The sequence below is a fragment of the Elgaria multicarinata genome, chromosome 5, assembly GCF_023053635.1.
Source record: "Elgaria multicarinata webbii isolate HBS135686 ecotype San Diego chromosome 5, rElgMul1.1.pri, whole genome shotgun sequence".
In the NCBI taxonomy this organism is placed as follows: domain Eukaryota; kingdom Metazoa; phylum Chordata; class Lepidosauria; order Squamata; family Anguidae; genus Elgaria; species Elgaria multicarinata.
The window spans coordinates 85,201,893-85,220,515 of NC_086175.1; the positions used below are offsets into that span (position 1 = coordinate 85,201,893).

The 18,623-nt window shown below is 37.2% G+C and overlaps 1 protein-coding gene across 1 annotated transcript in view; it reads right to left on the bottom strand.

Annotated features, from left to right (window-relative positions):
• ROBO1 (roundabout guidance receptor 1) overlaps positions 1–17,355 on the bottom strand; it is a 641,108-nt gene extending 623,753 nt beyond the window's left edge. Inside the window, exon 1 of the mRNA XM_063126766.1 lies at positions 17,268–17,355. Coding sequence (XP_062982836.1) covers positions 17,268–17,355 — 88 coding nt within the window. The remainder of the gene's footprint in view (positions 1–17,267) is intronic.
• Between the last annotated feature and the right edge of the window lie 1,268 nt (positions 17,356–18,623).

Here is an 18,623-nt window from a genome sequence, read left to right on the forward strand (position 1 = left end):
AAAAAAAGATATTGTAGAGCTGGAAAAAGTACAGAAAAGAGCAACTAAAATGACCAAGGGACTGGAGCATCTTCCCTATGAGGAAAGATTACAACAGCTGAGATTGTTTAGATTGGGGAAAAAGGAGGCTAAGGGGAGACCAAATAGAGGTGTACAAAATTATGTGTGGTGTGGAGAATGTGGATAGGGAGACATTTTTCTCCCACTCCCACAATACTAGGACCCAGGGTCATCCCATGAAGTAGGAGATTCAAGACAGATAAAAGGAAGTATTTCTTCACACAGTGCATAGTTACACTATGGAATTCACTATCACAAGATGTGGTGATGGCTACCAATTTGCATGACTTTAAATGGGGTTTGGATAAATTCCTGGATGAGAAGGCTATCAGTGTGTCAAAGGCAGTAAACCTATATACACCAGTTCCTTGGGAACATAGGTGGGAGGGTGCTGTTGCACCATGTCCTGCCTGTGGGTCCCTGGTTGACAGCTGGTTGGCCACTGTGTGAACGGAGATCTGAACTACAGGGCCTCTTGGTCTGATCCAGCATGGCTCTTATGTTCTTATTTGGTGAAATAATTAATTGAAATAACAGACCATAACCATATTCAGGAGTTTTACTCACAGGTTTACTCACCAACATGCTGGGCAATGAACTTTAAGTCTGCTGCAATCCTATACCAACTCTCTTAGAATTCAATGGAACTTACTTCTCATTAGACATGTAGAGGATTACACTAGAATATGACTTGAAAAATTCCCAAAATTTTGAAATTTATATGTTATACATTTTGTTCCATTTTCTAAAGGTAAAAATAATAATTTTCAGATCTCTTTGAGAACTATGTAAGACCACTGTTGCATTAATATAGGAAGTGTCATTTTCAGTCAGGGAATTGTTCCACCTTCAAATCCTGAGGCATCAGATGACAAGTTTGAATTAAAATAATCAGTAATACATTTTAGAAATAGAAGGACATCTCTATAATGAACAAATGCAATTCCATCTCACAAATTATATTTGAAAATTAGTAAGGACTATGAGCATCCTGCCCATACTTGATAGACTTATCTTAACGCAAAAACAAGATCAAGCAGGTTATTTCATGAACAATTTCACAAGCAAGTTAATATCATATATACCATAAAACAATAATGTTCAAAATTCATATATGTTCTAAAACATAAAAGCAATAAAAAATGATTACCAACATGTTGACTATTCTACAGAATATTATAATCAATTTATGAGTGGCAATAACTTGTAAAGATTCTGACCTTACTTAGAGATATATTATATATCCAGATGGAATGAAATGTTTATAAAAATCAAATATTGAAAGGTATTAGATTTGTGAGCTTCAGTTTGCTTTAATGAGCCACTCTAGGGCAATCTCTCTGCAAATGTGGGTTTTATAAAAGATCTCAGGCCTTTGATAATCCATGGGAGAAATCAACCTGGCATCTCAGGGAATTTCTGTGAGAATATATCAACCTTTTAAAGTTTAGTAGAGGGAATAAAGAATGATATCAAGGGACAGAAACAGAACCCGCTGTATGAACTGAATACCAATGACAAGACCATACAAATAAATTCTATCCATGTTCCCAAATGTAGAAGTAATTTAATTTTGCAAGTTTGGTAATACGTTTTAGTGATTTTTGTTGTTTATAAAATTAAAGGAATGTCATATCTAGTATCTCATATCCCCAGTTGCAATTTAAATTTAAATTGATTCAGTTACACATTATTTTAGGTTAGGTATGCAGCCTCTAATTATGCTATTCAAACATTTTATTTTCATTCTCATCTGTGTTTAAAGTTCTTCCCAGAAGCCACAATGTTGACATGACCTCAGAAATTGTATCTGCATAAGCCAAATTTAACCACTCACGGCATACACATCCAAAATGCAGATTTCTAATATTCCATATTTCAGGGAACACTAGGCAATGTAAGTAAGTGATATAGCTGTGGAAAGCTAAGTACTTGGATATAATTTTATCTATCTGGCATTTTCAATGTTTTCTATGGTCTTTAACACCATTGACGGCTGACATAAGGAAAATTCTTTCCATTGAACTGAATAGAGATTTTTTGCAGTCTACATTGAAAATATTGTTGTTAGGAGTGTTAGTCTCCTGAGTTCATTGTACATTAACTCAGAGATTCTTAGAGTGGATCATTTGGGGCACAGAAAATAGTTGATGACTGGGAATCAAAAAGGTGATATGGGAGATGAGAGGGACATACAAGAATTTTGTTGCTGTTGGCAAATTATGTGATCATGTCCCGTTCACAACCCTGAATGCAAATGCAAGCTGGACTGCAGTTCTTGGGACATTTTTGCAATATTCCGAACTTGTTTTCATGTTTGAAAGTACACACTCATACAAATACACTATTCCAAAAATGTGCACTTCAAAAACGCACACATGTGTATATTCAAAAGTATGCCTTTGATTAAAAAATGCACATTTTTCCTCCTAGGGGGGGAAATCACTTGCATTTGGGAATGCAAATGAAGTGAAATGTGTTTCAGGGAAGAATTCAGAGAACTCAACAATCTCGAGCATTGCATTTTTATCTATCCCTAAGAGATAGGCAAGAAGAGAATTAAGACATACTATAGCAACATATACATGCATCACAAGCCTGGTTCAAATGCCAGGCAATGAGAAAATTGAGAAGAGGTTAAGCAAATTAAGTCTCTGATTTTAATGGTTTTAATTTTAGTTTTTTGCTGGCTCATTTATTGTTTCAGTTTCACAGAGCAGAACCAGACTGAAGTTTAGACTTAACAGAAATATTCAGGCCTGGAAAATATTCTTTATATTATTCATAATCTGAGTATGCAAAGTTGTTTTGGGTATCAGAATAGTTCAATTATGTCAACATATCACACTAGTGCAGGAAGCTTCTTTGGTAACACAGTGCAACCTTTGATATCATTAACGCATCCAAAGCTGCTGGATCCACAAAATGTATACATTTAATGGCAAAAGAAAAGCAGAAGTGCCTAAGATATTTTGTAATCTTTGTGCCTAAGATTATTTTGTAATCTGATTACAGTATCTGTAATCAGATACTGATTTCTAGCATTTCTTCTGTTGCATATTTCTCTGACAAACAAAACATCAAGGAGCATACCTTTTAGCATGCCCCCTTCCCACCCAGCTGGAACGGCTTGGACGGAGAGCGGATTTTGCGGGTTGGACGGAGGGGAAGAAAGATGCTGCACATACAAGGTACACATGGGCAGCGTAAGGCATGAGTGGGGCAAAGGCTATAAAGGCCTACCCCACCAAAACCCAGCCCCTTTCACTTTCCAAAGCTCCCACCCTCCCTCCCTTTAACTCATATGGGATTAGCCATTCGCTCCCGTTGGAGGGGGGGGTGGTGAGTAGGAATTTTACCTGCCAAGAATTCATAGTTATGTACGGTTATTTTTTGCCTACTCCATACTGGAATTATGATTAGCAGAAGGTGAGTAAATAGATGGAGTAGATTGGCATGACAGGAATGTGCAGGAATTTGTCAATATTACAATAGGGACGGTGAGCACTCTCGCAACTTTTGGTGGTTGGCATATCTGGAGTACCTGCTCCTCGGGGGCTGTACAGCTCTCGGGTCAGGATATGGTTTGTCTTTGGGGACCTTCCTGCTTCACCTATTCAGAGCTGTGCAGCACTGGGTGGGGTGATGAAGGTCAGTCTCCCCACACTTTCAAAGTGTCACATAAGAGAGGGACCGGGTTTATTTTTTATATTGTATTTTGTATTTGTGCTTTTAACCTGTTGGTTGTCTTACTATGGTTTTAATTTTTGTGAACCGCCCAGAGAGCTTTGGCTAGTGGGCGGTATAAAAATTTAATAAATAAATAAATAAAATAAATACCCAACTCCTGGCTTTGAAGAGTGGCTCGTCCATAGGTGCCTGAACAAAAGTTCTAATAGATTCCAGAACTTTCACATGTAGATCCAGGGAGGGGTGAAGTTCCCTTATTTTAAAAAAGCGGCCCTAGTTTATTTCAAGCTTTGGTGTCTGTGTCTTTATTCTATGCTTCCTTCTCACTCACAAACCCTTAGCATACCTAACTGACATGAAATAATACGGTCCCTTGATGCTATACTTGCTGTGTTAGACTTAGTCATGGCTTAGCGTGTCGTCTGAACAGGCCAACTGTAAATTCTGCAATGTAGGGCCTGTTCAGACGACACGCTAAGCCATAGACTGCTGACCCTTTTGCAGCAAATGGTTAGTGAGCATGTTTAAACCATGATTATGTAGCCACCATGGTTAGTAATGGTACACACTATCACACTAAGTCATCAAGTTTACCTGAAAATGCTTAACCATGTGGCTTGATCTATAACCTGAACAGGATCATAAAGCAAATTTGGGACAGCCTTTCTATGTGCCTTGTTGTAGTAGGGTTAAAAATAACATTTTTATTATAAATATTTACACTGAGGTGTACTAGTTGCATAAATTATCACCTTAACACTAAACAAGGCAGAATACTGCAGACATATAACTGACATATATCCTCTCATGTATTAAAATTATAAGTTTCATAATCTCGCTATCAAAATGAAACTGACACAGCTCTCATTTTTCTATGTTTTAGTTTCAGAAAAAAAGCAAGATATAAGTGTCCTCATTAATTTTTTTCCCATGGATACTGTTCAAAAAGACAACTATCAAATATAATGAAAGAAACTAAAGATGGAAGCCTAGTTGTAAATGGTTAACCAGAGGGTTTTGCAGCACCCTTGAGGGAGCCTTTCATCTTCATTGATGCCTGTAACATGCCCTAAGCAAAAACTAATTAAAGAAAAATAGGTGTACTCTTTGATTTCTTCCAGCAGATAGGAATGAAATGGACAGAGTTAAAGTCATGATGGACTTGTAAAAAAATATTACTGCCATTAAGTATCTGATGTCTATTTTGAAGAGTGACCATTGGGTTTGATCCAGACTTACACATGCTTCAGCTATTCAGACTTGTAATAAATAAATTTTTAAAATGCACAGAATAGAATAATTTGGACTTAAGTTAGTGATGACTGACTTGTACCATTGATTTAAATGGGTCTACTCAAAGCATGACCAAGTCTGGATCCAATCCATTAAGGCATATATTTAACTGCATTATGTTTTTAGAAATAGAATTGTCCCAATTCAGAAACAGAATTTAAAACTCATTCAGAAATTCTCATCACATAGCAGAGAGTTATGTGCATATTACTGTGCATGAGCTTCTCTCTACCAAAAATATGGATGGTGCTATGGTATCATCCAGCACGTTGAGATACATCACTCACACAGGAACAGGGCAGGTTGAAAGGCCTGAAAGGAATCAGTGCCCAGACAGGTGATTGGTATATACTATCTCTTTGGCAAATATGTTTGTAGCTCTGATTCACTAAGGGATCATATCCCAGGATGTTGGATACAAAGTTTGTAACAACATGCATTTGCACATATAGGGACTGATTAAAGCAGCCAGTTATTATTCCTGCTTATAGATTAACCTTATTGAATAAAAGTGACACACACACCCCTCACTATGGCTGTCACAGGAGGGGGGATGTTCATGGACAGCCTTTATCAACTTCTACCATTTGGAGTGTGACTGTTACTTGAGACAGAGTGGACTTTGGCTCCTCTACCACAGAACCCAAAATAAAGGGATATAGTATACTGCCACCACATGTTGATTTATTTGTAAAGTCAAATCACCTATAATGGGTAATACATTGCCTTTATTCATTCTTCCATCATCACCAAAGCACAACCTGTAACATAAGACTCTTTAGTTGTGATGAATCTTTAAACAATAATTCTAGACTATAACCGTTACATAATTAAGCCAAATACATATTTATTTTAGTATCACACCAAGAATAAACAAAGAATAAACATGTGGAAGAAAGAAGCACAATCCTGTCCACTGTCTCTGCTTCCATATGGTGTCCCAACCTCCACACATTGACTGGATCTGTCAACTTGTAAGCATGAAGCCTCTCTTCACATGATTTTTGTAGGGACTCTAAATACATATACAGATGCTATGCACATCCAGCTTAGATACATGTAATCTATGTGCACATGGACTTGATGAATATGTGGAGTTGAGGAGAGGGAATAATAGTCGTAATCCTACTTTCTTTCCATAAATTAATTCTATAGACAATTTAACAGTCTGAACATGACTACAGAAAATGGATATTAAGGAAAAGTAATAGAAACTAGAACTCCCTAGTTTCACAGATAGCATAAGAGAGAGGGGCTAAATTGGTGTTAAGTTTAAGCATGAGTGATCTGGAGGCTGTTTTGGGTGAATAAACTGAAACTTAATCCAGGCAAGACAGAGGTACTGTGGGTTGGGAAACAAACTACTTCGGATGGAGGTTTACAGCTGGTCTTAAATGAGGTTGCACTCCCCCTAAAAGACCAAGTACGCAGTTTGGGAGTCCTCTTGGACACTGAGTTAACTGCAGACGCCCAGGTGGTTGCAGTGCCCAGGAGTGCATTCTACCATCTTAGGCTAGTACACCAGCTGGAGAGGACGGAACTTGCCTCAGTTATCCATGCACTAGTCATGTCCAGGCTAGCCTACTGGATGCACTGTATGTGGGGCTGCCTTTGAAGATGGTTCAGAAACTTCAACTGGTACAGAATGTGGCCACCTAAGTACTGGTAGGAAAGAGGCAATTTGATCATATTGCACTCGCTGCACTAGCTGTGTGATTCCGAGCCCTATTCAAAGTGGTGGTTTTGACCTTTAAAGCTCTAAACATTTTGGGACGTAGTTACTTGAAGGGCTGCCTTCACCCATAGTTCAGAAAGAGAGGCCCTTCTCATTTGCCCACCTGTGAGAGTAATTAGGTGGGTATCCACACGTGAGAGGGCCTTCTCTGTAGTGGCCCCAAACCATCAGAGCTCTGCCATGCACCATCCTTGCAGGCTTTCAAGAAAGCCTTGAAAACGTTTTATTTTACCATAGCCTTCCCATGATGTATACAGTTATTGCTGCTATTATTCTTCCTGCTGATTTCACTGTTTTAATTGCTACTTTATTGTAAACATGTTTTTAATGCTTTTAATATTTTATTGTTTTTAATATTTTATGTATTTTATTGTTGTAAGCTGCCTTGTGAGGTCCTCTGCCCTAAAAGGCAGCCAAGAAATGTTTTAAATAAATAAATATATAAATAAAACTACATAGTTACATCTTCACATATCCTTTGTACTACTTGTTTGTAATTTCCGGCACATTTTATTGATCATTCAGATTAGTCCATCTGGAAAAAAAAGTTTTGGGGAGAGGATGGGAAAATACAGCCTACTTTGCTTGGTGAGCTTCCAATTACGCTTAGTTTGCACCCCCAGAACATGCCTCAAAATCTTATACCCAAAGGATTATTGGGTTTATTCTATGTTTGCTTGGATAGATTGTGGATAGTGTTGGGACCTTCTGTGTGCAGAAAAGGAAAAAGGAAAGGAGATTCAACCTTACATTGTATCCCAATATGCTGCATTTCCACTTTACACATTGTGCCCCAACTCATCTTTGTGTATGCACGTGTATGTGTGTGCATGCATTTTTCTTTCTGGTCAAGTAATAAACCAGGATCAATATATCACTTTCACCGTTCTTCCCTTATTATAAGTTCTCATTTCCCCATGTTCCAATTTCCTTAGGGCTGAAAAGAGATGTTATCATGTACATGGCATATGATTATCTGTGGAATACATTTAAGGATATATTATGATTGGGATACAGTATTAGAGTGATATCAACTACTTTATGGCATATGCAAATCACCATCATGATGCAAAAAAATTACATTTTTCAATGTGAACTGGAATTGAACCAGATTAGTGTGCCAAACTGGTTGCTAAGGTTATTTTAGCTCTATCCACTGCTGAACTTAACTGGAACAAAACAAAATATTTTTAAGATTTGACTTCCTAGCATAAATACTCCCGCTTATCTCATTATGCCTAGCAATGGTGATTTGATCCATTTTGATATTGCTGTTAGGAAATAAACCCTTTAGAGTATTTAAAAACGTTTCATGACATTCTTCAAAGGAGTATATGATATGACTAGCTTGAAGAGTAATAATTAAGGAATCACAATATGAAATATGTTCCAACAGAGCACATGTATAGGAAAAGTATAGGGAAAAAGGTGAAGAGGCTGCAGCAATGGAATAAAACTGCCTGTACAAACACATACTTGTAAAATATAAATGAGTGAAACAAAGTGGCCCCACAATTTTTGTGGACAAAGAAGAAAAGTGTTTCACAGAAATCTACCTGCTAGCATAATTGCAGCAGCTGTACCATCTAACCCCTATCAGTCATAATCTGGAACTGTGCCACTTTCTATTAGCCAGGTAATATAGGAACTGAAATTATTTCTACGAGCCCATGTGAACCACTCCGTTTGCTCCAATGCATTCTGATGACTTAATTAGATAGTCACTGTAGCACATGTGGCTTTCCAGTCAGGTTCATCACAAAAGGCCAGTTCATCAAAGCAGGAGAGTTGTGTATTCTACAGCTAGATTAGAAATACAGATTTCTTCATTAAGTATCATGCAGCTGACTGTGCCTCTTGGTTTGTCACCATCTATACAGACAATTAAATAAAACCTCATGCTAGATAAACTAATGCTAATAAAGAGACCTTGAATTGAAGTGCAGCTGGCAATCTTTTCTTTATTAAGACCTGGCAACATCCATAGTGACAGCACCTACAAGGCAAGGCGGTGTGGGATGTAGTCACTTATTCTCTCCCCCCTTTAATATCTGCCCTTTTTCGGGCATGACATTTTGGTTGATAGGATTTCCAACCCGTTGTTATTCTCACAAAAAAGGCAAAGAATAAACAAAGGTCAACCCTTAGAGCTGGGGAAAATGAAACATTCAAAGGGCTGCAACCATTTCTCTATGTCAATCAAAATAAAAAGCAAGACAAAAAAAAATGTGATGACTGACAACCTGGCCCCTGAAAAAATGTTCTGAAAAGATGGCAGATACAGCTTCCTCTTTAAAGATATTGTTTCCAGCTTCTGTCTGTTAGAACAGAAGTGCCTAAAGTATACGATCCAATTTACATGGAAGTTAAATTTTCTGGGTATTATCAATGGGACATTGTTCCCAGTATGTGTTTTTAATGGAAGTATAAGAATATAACTGGTTGAGTGCAGCAGTGAGGGATGGGGGGTTGGGGGCGAAAGAAACCTCCACAGTTATCTAGCAATCTTTACAAAAGATGTATACAATGATTGGCATATGTCATGTAGCAACAGCACTTAGCCTGACATAAATGAAATGGAAATTTGACATTTATCTTCCACTCTAAGTCTTATGCTAGTATGAAATAACGATTTCTCCAAATATAGCTTAATATAATGTACACCAAACAAAAATGAATGGCAAAAATGACATATGATGTTTGTTTGAGATGTTTGCTCAGAGATTACGTTGAATTATGATGGAGTATGATATAAAGATGTCAAATATGTGAAGCAGTCATCATCATTATTATTATTATTATTATTATTATTATTATTATTATTATTATTATTATTATCATCCCACCTTTTCCCCCAATATTGGGACTCATATAATTATTAAATAATGGTGTGTTGCATTTTCTATATTCTACAGTTAGTGAAAATATTTTATAGCCATCTCTTTTATAGCCATCTATTTAACATGCTAATGCAAACCAGTATTTACAGTACAATTTGTTACAGGTATAAAAAATTAATATTAGTTGCTCATTACCTTCTTGATATTCCTCACAGCTTGCTAAACCAAAGGGACTTTTGATCATATTCCCAATAGAGAGGATTGATGCCCATTCTGAATTAGTTTGTCATGTCTCAGCTCATTTTCAGACATTAATTGTAAATTGTTATAATACTGGAAACTCTTTCCAGATATTTCTATTAGAGATCTGCTCATTGCAACAATGCAAGCATCTATACAATTCTGATTCAACTATTTAGCAAACTTCTTAATATGTTAATTATAATTTAATACAGTATAGTATAATCATAATGGGTTCGATCCAAAGTTTGTGTGAGTGGAAGGCTACTCATACAATAAATATTTCCCAACTTCCATTTATTTATTTATTTGAGTTCTACCCCATCTTTATACCAAAAATGGGACTCAGGCAGCTTACAGTCACTAATAAAACTTGATAAAAGCAATAATAAAACAAATATATTAAAAACAATTAAAAACAGCTTCCAGCTCAAACACCCCCACTTATAGACCATAGGGCTGCTTGAATAAAGTGGCCTTTGCCTGTCTCCCCCTGAACCCCCTGAAAAGCATCTTTGGAGGGTCAGAAGCTGTCCTGAATATCATGGGGTTTGTTGCAGGATACTACAATGGGAGCGGGGAATTTAAAAGATCAGACAGAGGCACTCTGAATGAGCTATCATTTGATGTAGTCAAATGACTTCAGTCATTTGAGTATTTAGCAACTATCCAATTTTGAAGCTCTCTACCAGAGCTGGATTCTGTCTTTGTAATTGTAGCCATATATTATTTGTAAAATATTATTCTAGATCTTAAACAACTGTGAAGTAATAATAGATTTGAAGCCAAATCACAATCAGTAGGCAATGCTGCCACTTCCAGCACTTTTATACTGAAATACTTGAAAGCATGTAATAATTGTTTCAAAAGCACTGCATTCAGATCTGTGAAGATCCACCTTGACTTGAAAGAATTATAGGATAAATCAATGAAAACAATAGCCAAAATGAAACTCTTAGGATCAGAATAATTAAAAGCAGCCTATTTATATGAGACCTATGTCCAGTTTAGTTCAGCATTTTATGTTTTAATTGTCAGTAAATCTCCAGGCTGCATTGAACAAAATCTTTTTTCTGGGTGTCAATATTCATTGTACATACAAAATATGTGAAACTGAATCTAGATTAGGCTTAGGTAGCAATGGCTAGTGACTTGAAAGGAGCTTAAGTATTTGCTGAAGTCTGGAGTCCATACTTTTTCTGAGAATTCAGATACATAATCATAATTCTGCAGATGTTCTGGTCTTCCCATTTCAATTATATATTGGTTACTGTGAGAGCTGGAACACCCCTGCCAACTCTTTCCAGGGAAATGGCTGAGACTTTATCATTTTGATTTAGACATAATAATTTTCATTCATATCATTACAGCTTCAATGTGCAGAAAAAATATGCAGAAAAATATACTGAGGCAGATCTTCAGGCAGAAATGAACCATAAGGGGTAGAATACACTGGTTCTCCAATACATGCAGAGGATTCCTAGAGCCCAGCCTTCCCCAGTTTGCAGTGGAACACTTTTGGAAGGTGCCAAACTCCCATCATTCCCAGCCAGCTGCAGTCCCACACATCTGGAGGATGCCAAGCTCCGGAGGGCTGGGCTATAGCCCATTTGAGGACAATTTGGAGTGTTTTGTTTGTTTTTTGGTGATGCATAAAGTTCCTAACAGCTTGAGCCTTGCAGACTTTAGAAACCACGTTGCCACCTACATTCCTCTATATGGCTATTGCAGAACCATCTGTTTTCATCCTTTCTACCCTCCGTTCAGGAAGTAAAAATGCAGACACTCAGAAGTGATTTCCAAAAGTTTGCTTAAGTCTGAATATCTTACAGCAGTGGAACAGTTTAAGAAACTTAATTTGATATTCAGTTAAGCATTTGGGGCAGTACAGAATACTACTGCTGTGCTCCCACTTGTTCTGTTACACAAGCAGAACTCACCACTTGCTCAACAGAAAATAGTGGTTCACAAAGCAATCCTACAAGCAGAAAGTCCGTTCTCCCGCTCAGACGGCACAGCTTGGGCAGGAAGAGCGGTTGTTGCTAGTGAGGAGAGGAATAAAGGCCTCACGTGTAGGCACACGTGAGCCATGTGAGGCAAGGGCAGGGCTGAGCCTATAAAGGCTGTCTCCGCCCGACCATCAGCCTCCCTGTTGGTACACAGTTGGGGCTCAGTCTGTATGCGTCTGTCCAGTGGGCTGGTCGGAGAGAAATGCGCTGGGGTCGTCTCCTCCAGGCATTGTTTTATGCTGATGTGATTCTTGGCCATTTTGCCTTCCAGAGAGGATCTTTTTAGGGCTGATGGAGTTCACCTCTCCGATGTGGGGAATGATATTTTCCTGCAGGATCTGCATGTGGGTATGCTAGATTTCTTTCAGAATTGGCGGGGGTAGGGTGCCTAAGCTGAGGCTTGGCACCCTCTGGTGGTGGGATGTATGGGAATTTGATATAGCAGATTAGGGACAGTGACCACTCTGGCACCTTTTGGTGATTGGCATATCCGGAGGTCTTGCTCCTCGCTAGTTTTATGGCTCCTGAGTCAGTTGTATGTATTTTATGGTGTTTTTATTTGTGTTGTACCCTGCCTCGATCCAGAGGGAGAGGCGGGTAACAAATAAATAAATAATAATAATAAAGATGTGGTATGCCTTTGGAGACTGCCCTGCCTTATCTACTCAGAATTCTATGGCTTTGAGTGGGAGTGACTTGGGGTGGTCTCCTCATACTTTCAGAAGTGTTGCATAGGAGAGGGGACGGGTTTACCTGATTCCTGACTTAGGAGAGTGGCTCAGCCATAAAGACAGGCAACTTGCCTGAGATAATGACATTCAGATTTCCTGCACTTTCATATGCGGATCCAGGGAGGGATTGAATCTCCCTTGTTGTTTATTTATTTATTTATTACATTTTTATACCGCCCAATAGCCGAAGCTCTCTGGGCGGTTCACAAAAATTAAAACCACAATAAAACAACCAACAGGTTAAAAGCACAATTACGAAATACAGTATAAAAAGCATAACCAGGATAAAACCACGCAGCAAAATTGATAAAAGATTAAAATACAGAGTTAAAACAGTAAAATTAAAATTAAAATTAAGTGTTAAAATACTAAGTGAATAAAAAGGTCTTCAGCTGGCGACGAAAGCAGTACAGTGTAGGCGCCAGGCGGACCTCTCTGGGGAGCTCGTTCCACAACCGGGGTGCCACAGCGGAGAAAGCCTTCCTCCTAGTAGCCACCTGTCTCACTTCCTTTGGTAGGGGCTCATGGAGAAGGGCCCCTGTAGATGATCTTAAGTTCCGGGCAGGTACATATGGGAGGAGGCGTTCCTTCAAATAACCTGGCCCCAAACCGTTTAATAAAGAGGCCCTTGTTTATCCCAAGCTCTGGTGTCTGGGTCTTTCTTCCATGCTTCCTTCTCCACTCGCAATGCTTGTTTAACTGAGACAGATCAACAGAGTGTCCTTCTGCAAGCGCCACTGGCCTGCCCAGTTTCAGAAACTAGTGTTCCTGGGACTGCTAACTTTGCACTGTGCTAGTGGTGAGTCCCGCTAGTGTTGGGGAAGGATTGAATAATGCCCTTAGCTGTTTTTCTCCAGTTTTCATAAATTAAATGAATAAATTAATAAATTAATAAAATAAATGTATAAATAAAAATGACTGATGTGAAGAAGACCAATGCCAACTTTTAAGCATGTTTTAAAATCAGTTAGTGCTGGTTTATCCTTTATTCATAAAATCATTAGTTTTATGGTATTTAAACATATAATACAACTGAAAACCCAAGATATCATATATCTTATACATAGAAAATATAAAAATGCTGACTAAATAAAGATATGCCTAGCAGAGCTGTATGCCTCAGAAATCAACCATGATAAAACTGAGTGTATATTATAAGCGAATAAAAGGTATAATGTAATGAGACAGGATGAAAGGTTCAGCACTGAATTTAATAAAAGAAGAACTTCCCCATAGATGCTACATGCAAAGCAGCAAGACTAAAAGATTTCACAAAATAAACACATTAGCACTATAAGTATTATTAGAATTGCATACATTTGCATATAGTTGAAACTTCTAAATGTTTTATATCATTTCATTAGATGAGTGTATTCTATCAATGTTGGTTTTGGATAATTTTTAAAGCAAGGTTGGGCAACTTGTAGCCTTCCAAATGATGGTCGCCTGCAACTCCCATCAATCCTAGCCAGCAGAGCCAGTGGTGAATAATGATGGCCACTGCAGTCCGACATCTGGAGGAACACAGTTGCCCAGCCTTGCTTTAAAACTTGGGCTAATGAGTGAGTTATAGGCAGTGACATAAAACCTCTTCCTTCGAAATACAAAAAACTCTTCCTTAGATATACAAAAATAAACCTAATGATTAATTTCTGCTTTAAGTGTGATTATTCATTATATATTCCCTTTATTAATATTCAGGAGTTCCAAAAGAAGATCGCTGATTTTATTTCCCATTAAATCAGAATAAAATAAGAAAGAATTACTTTAAGTTTAAAGTATCTGGGGAAAAACAAAATGAATGCAATATAATGATAGAAAGAATCTTCTTTTATTTGATCTTCTACAATAATAATGGAGGGGTGTGTGTGTTTGTGTGTGTGTGTGTGTGTGTCCCCCCTCCATTTCCCATTCTCCACAGCTGGATTAAGCACCCTCTGATGTCTAGCCAAGGAAAATAATTTCTTGGTTGAGGCCTGGTGTTTCTTATGATAAATATAAAGCAGATACCACCTGTGATTTTATTCTGAAATTAATTTAATGGAAGGAGCAATGCAATACAGGCAGCTTTTTAATACCATTCTGGCTACATGGAAATAAATGATAGAAGATAGTTATACAAGTGAGTTGAAATTATATTGGAAGGCTGATGTATTTTTAAGATGACAATTACAATGAATGTAATGTAATTTTCATCAATATGGTACCTTTTCCGAAGCATTATTTTATCAATAGGCCTTTATACATGTACATGATCAAAAATATGAGGTAAACATATTTTGACCCAGGATCTGTGCTGACTGTGAACTCTGCTTTGGGACACTCCCACCAGAGAGAACAAATTAAGGATCCCAGCCACTGTTTTTATATGCTGAATTTGAAAATGTACTAGTTTTTCCTAAATTGTTTTTATTACAATTAAAGTCAATAAAAAATTGTGTGTATGGGAATTCTATAAACAAATCATTCTCACATAAAGTTTTCAAGTTATGCAATCCAATGATTAAAATAAAAGGAAAATGTTTTTTTACACTTAAAGGTGGCTTAAAAATATTTTAAATAAATAAGCAACTACATTTAATTACCCAATGTGCTGTTTCATTTACTTTCAACAATGTCAGTATCTTATCTAGTGGCAAAATTTAGCTGAGGTGTTTTAATAGTTTATAGTAGTACATATATTTCTGTACCTCATTTGGATAAGTTGATACCTATATTCGTAGTATCTTATACACAATTTATCTGGAATAAGTCTGACTGAACACAGTGGAAGTTACTTGCTCACCCATATCTCTTCAACAGGCTAACAGAAGCAGCTGTATTCTCATCTATCATGCTGACTGAAAGCAGGGTTGCTCTTATAGCTCCAAAATGCCAATCATTTTTAACACACATTTTGTTTCCCATGATTCCTTGAAACATAAGACCAAAACCAGGGACTAGCCCTGCAACAAACACCAATGCGAACTCTGTCCCTAAATATCCACGTAGACAACACTACTGAATAACATCACCTATACCATCAAGGGCTCATTCACCTGGTTATTCTCCAGTGTAACATCTGGCAACATACGCCAACAATGCCCTTCTATTCTCTACACAGAATAGTCTCTACACAAGATCATCAAAGGACGCAAATTTGATATATAAAAATGACAATATTCAGAAAATGGTGGAAGAACAATTCTATTTCCCAAGAAATTCTGCACCTGACCTGAAGGCTGGTATTTTTTAATTTTAAAAAATCTTCAAAGGGAGGCTCCAGCAGGCAAATAGTTAATAAGAATTTATTACCAAATTGGATTCTATTTCATTAGAATCATGAGTTTCTTTCCTAGTACAAGTCTACATTAGCTTATCATGCTTGTGTGAGTGTGAGTGTGTGTTAGAGAGTTCTGTTCTAAATAGGGTCATTCTGTTCTTACTCTGTAAACAATTGGTCTGAGCATAGACATGTCATAGAAATTCTCTTATATTTCCTTCCATGTGGCTCCATATGCATCTACCAACTGAAAGCAACCCTCTATGCATCTGGGAAAAGGGCCTCTAGTCCATGAAATGTTATGTCACAATAAATCTGTTTCAGGTACTACAAGCCTCTATTCTTGTCATTATTTCTGTGTACTATCATAAATCTTGTTCATTCAGGAAACTTGTGAAAATCTGCTCATAAATATGAATTTTTACTTCCACAGACTCTTAGTCCCATTTCACACAGCTGACCCCATTTATTACTGACTACGCTCTTCATGATTGACTGTGAGTGTATGCATAGAAAATGATTCTGTACTACTTGAATCTTGGAGATGGACTCTTTTGACTCTTTAGATTGCATTATTTCAGGATTGGAACCTTTGCACTTCATATTTTCATACTTGTATATAGTGAATCAGATCTGGTTTAAATAAATAGATATTCCAATGTAAAACTAGTTGAAATAAAACTGGAATAGGTATCTTGTTTTCTGTTTTTTGGGAATAAATCTGCAATATTTGTGACCGGCAAAACAGAGAGGAATTTAGATGTATAAAGCTAATCCCTGCTTCTGATCATGAACATGAACCAAACTTTGTTCTGAAAACACTGTCACAGTACACATGTAGCCTACAGCATTTCTATCTACAACCTGTTTGTTTAAAAACACACACACATTTTCAGCACTAATTCATCACACTCAGTACAGTCTTTCCAGTCGTAGTCATCTATGATGAAGAGTGTGATTTTCCTTTATACTGCTCCAACACCTGCCCTTAATCTGGATGTGAGTGGATGTTATCTAAACTTCATTAATAGTCTGGACTACAGCAATGGTGGAATAGCCTTGTCTGATTTCATTAAGGCAATATAGAAATACAATACAACAATAATAAATAATAGACACATCACATCATTTAAATGTTCATGTTCTCCGCATTGTGTTACTTTTTCTTGTTACTTAGGGCTTATTCTTGTATTGACTTTTGTGTGTAAAAGAACAGTGATTAGGGGTGGTGGTTTAGAATGCCTTTCTGACTAATACAAAGAATTCATTTAGTGCTTAGAACGGAAAATTTAGATTCTATAAATTATTGACTTCATAGTCCCTCTCACACAAAAACACATTCACACCGATATGTACATTCCGAAGTACATAGGGATGTACAAATTTTTTGGATACATTAAATCCTACCTGGAATAAGCTGTCCCAGTAACTGATGGATCCGGGACAGGCTGAGTACAGCTACCACGACAGAAAAAGAATAACGTTTCCATTTCATGTTGCTTCTGTTCTTGCATCACACCAGTCCAATGGCACTTCTAGAAATGTTATCTGTAACAATATGATAGGAAAAGAAGAATGTAACCACAGTTTACATTGTCAGACAATTCAGAATTTATCTATAAAATTTATACACTTTTATCTATAAAAACACCACCACCCACACATATGAACGCACACCCACCACACTCGTTGCAAACAAACTCAAAGTGATTTTAACATAATTGTTCTAGGCATCATGAATCTCACAGATAAGCAGCTAGCCATGAAAAACCTGCAATAAAGCTGGAGAAAAGACAAATACATGACAGAGGCAAATGCTTTAGTAAAAATGAGAATGAACAACGTAACACGGGAATACTTTTTTTAGGCTTCCTGAGCTGATGTATTGCTAGTTATAAACCAAATTTCAGAAGAATGTCACTCCATTTGTATTACACATATTCTTAAATGTATGCATGCTACATATAATGCTAATAAAGGAGATATACCCACTTTACAGTATTTGTTGGAGATTGATTATCAAGTGGCCTTTGCATGGCACTTGGAATAGACTTCACATTATCTTTAAATCTACATCTACGGTGAAAATGAGGATTTTTTGCAGGATCAATATGGTGGTTTTAGCCATGATTTCAAATAATAGAGTAAAGTGAAGCACCAAGAAAATGGACTTCTTGTACTACAAAGATAAGGAAATAGTTGAAGAACTGATGAGTTTTTAAAACAACAACAGTATTTATATTTATTTATAGGAAATATTTCTCACGCCTATGTATCATTCAAAATCTCACAATAAAACCACATCAATAAGATAAATAGAAGCAGCAATATTACCCCCCCCCCCAATATAATTCAACTCAAAATATTATCTACCAGGCAAGACAACATGTCTTCAGTAGCTGCCCCAAAACAAGTGGGGGCCAAATGAACCCCATAGCTGCCTCAGAAAAATCACTGCCAATAGCACTCCCACCATAGTCAAGACAAAGGGAAGATCATCTCTATCAGATCTTGGGCAGTGGGCAAGAGGAGTGGTCCTTTTGGTACCTTAGATCCAAGCCATTTAGAGCTTTAAAGGCCATCACTATCACTTTCAATTGTGCATGGATACAAATTGGTAACTAGCAGGTAATGCAGGATAGGTGTAATATTGTGCCCTGAGTGAGTACCCACTAACATCCTTCCAGCTGCATTCTGAATCAACAGAAATTTTTGAAGACTCTTCAAAAGTAGTCCCATGTAGAATGCACTGTAATAATCCAG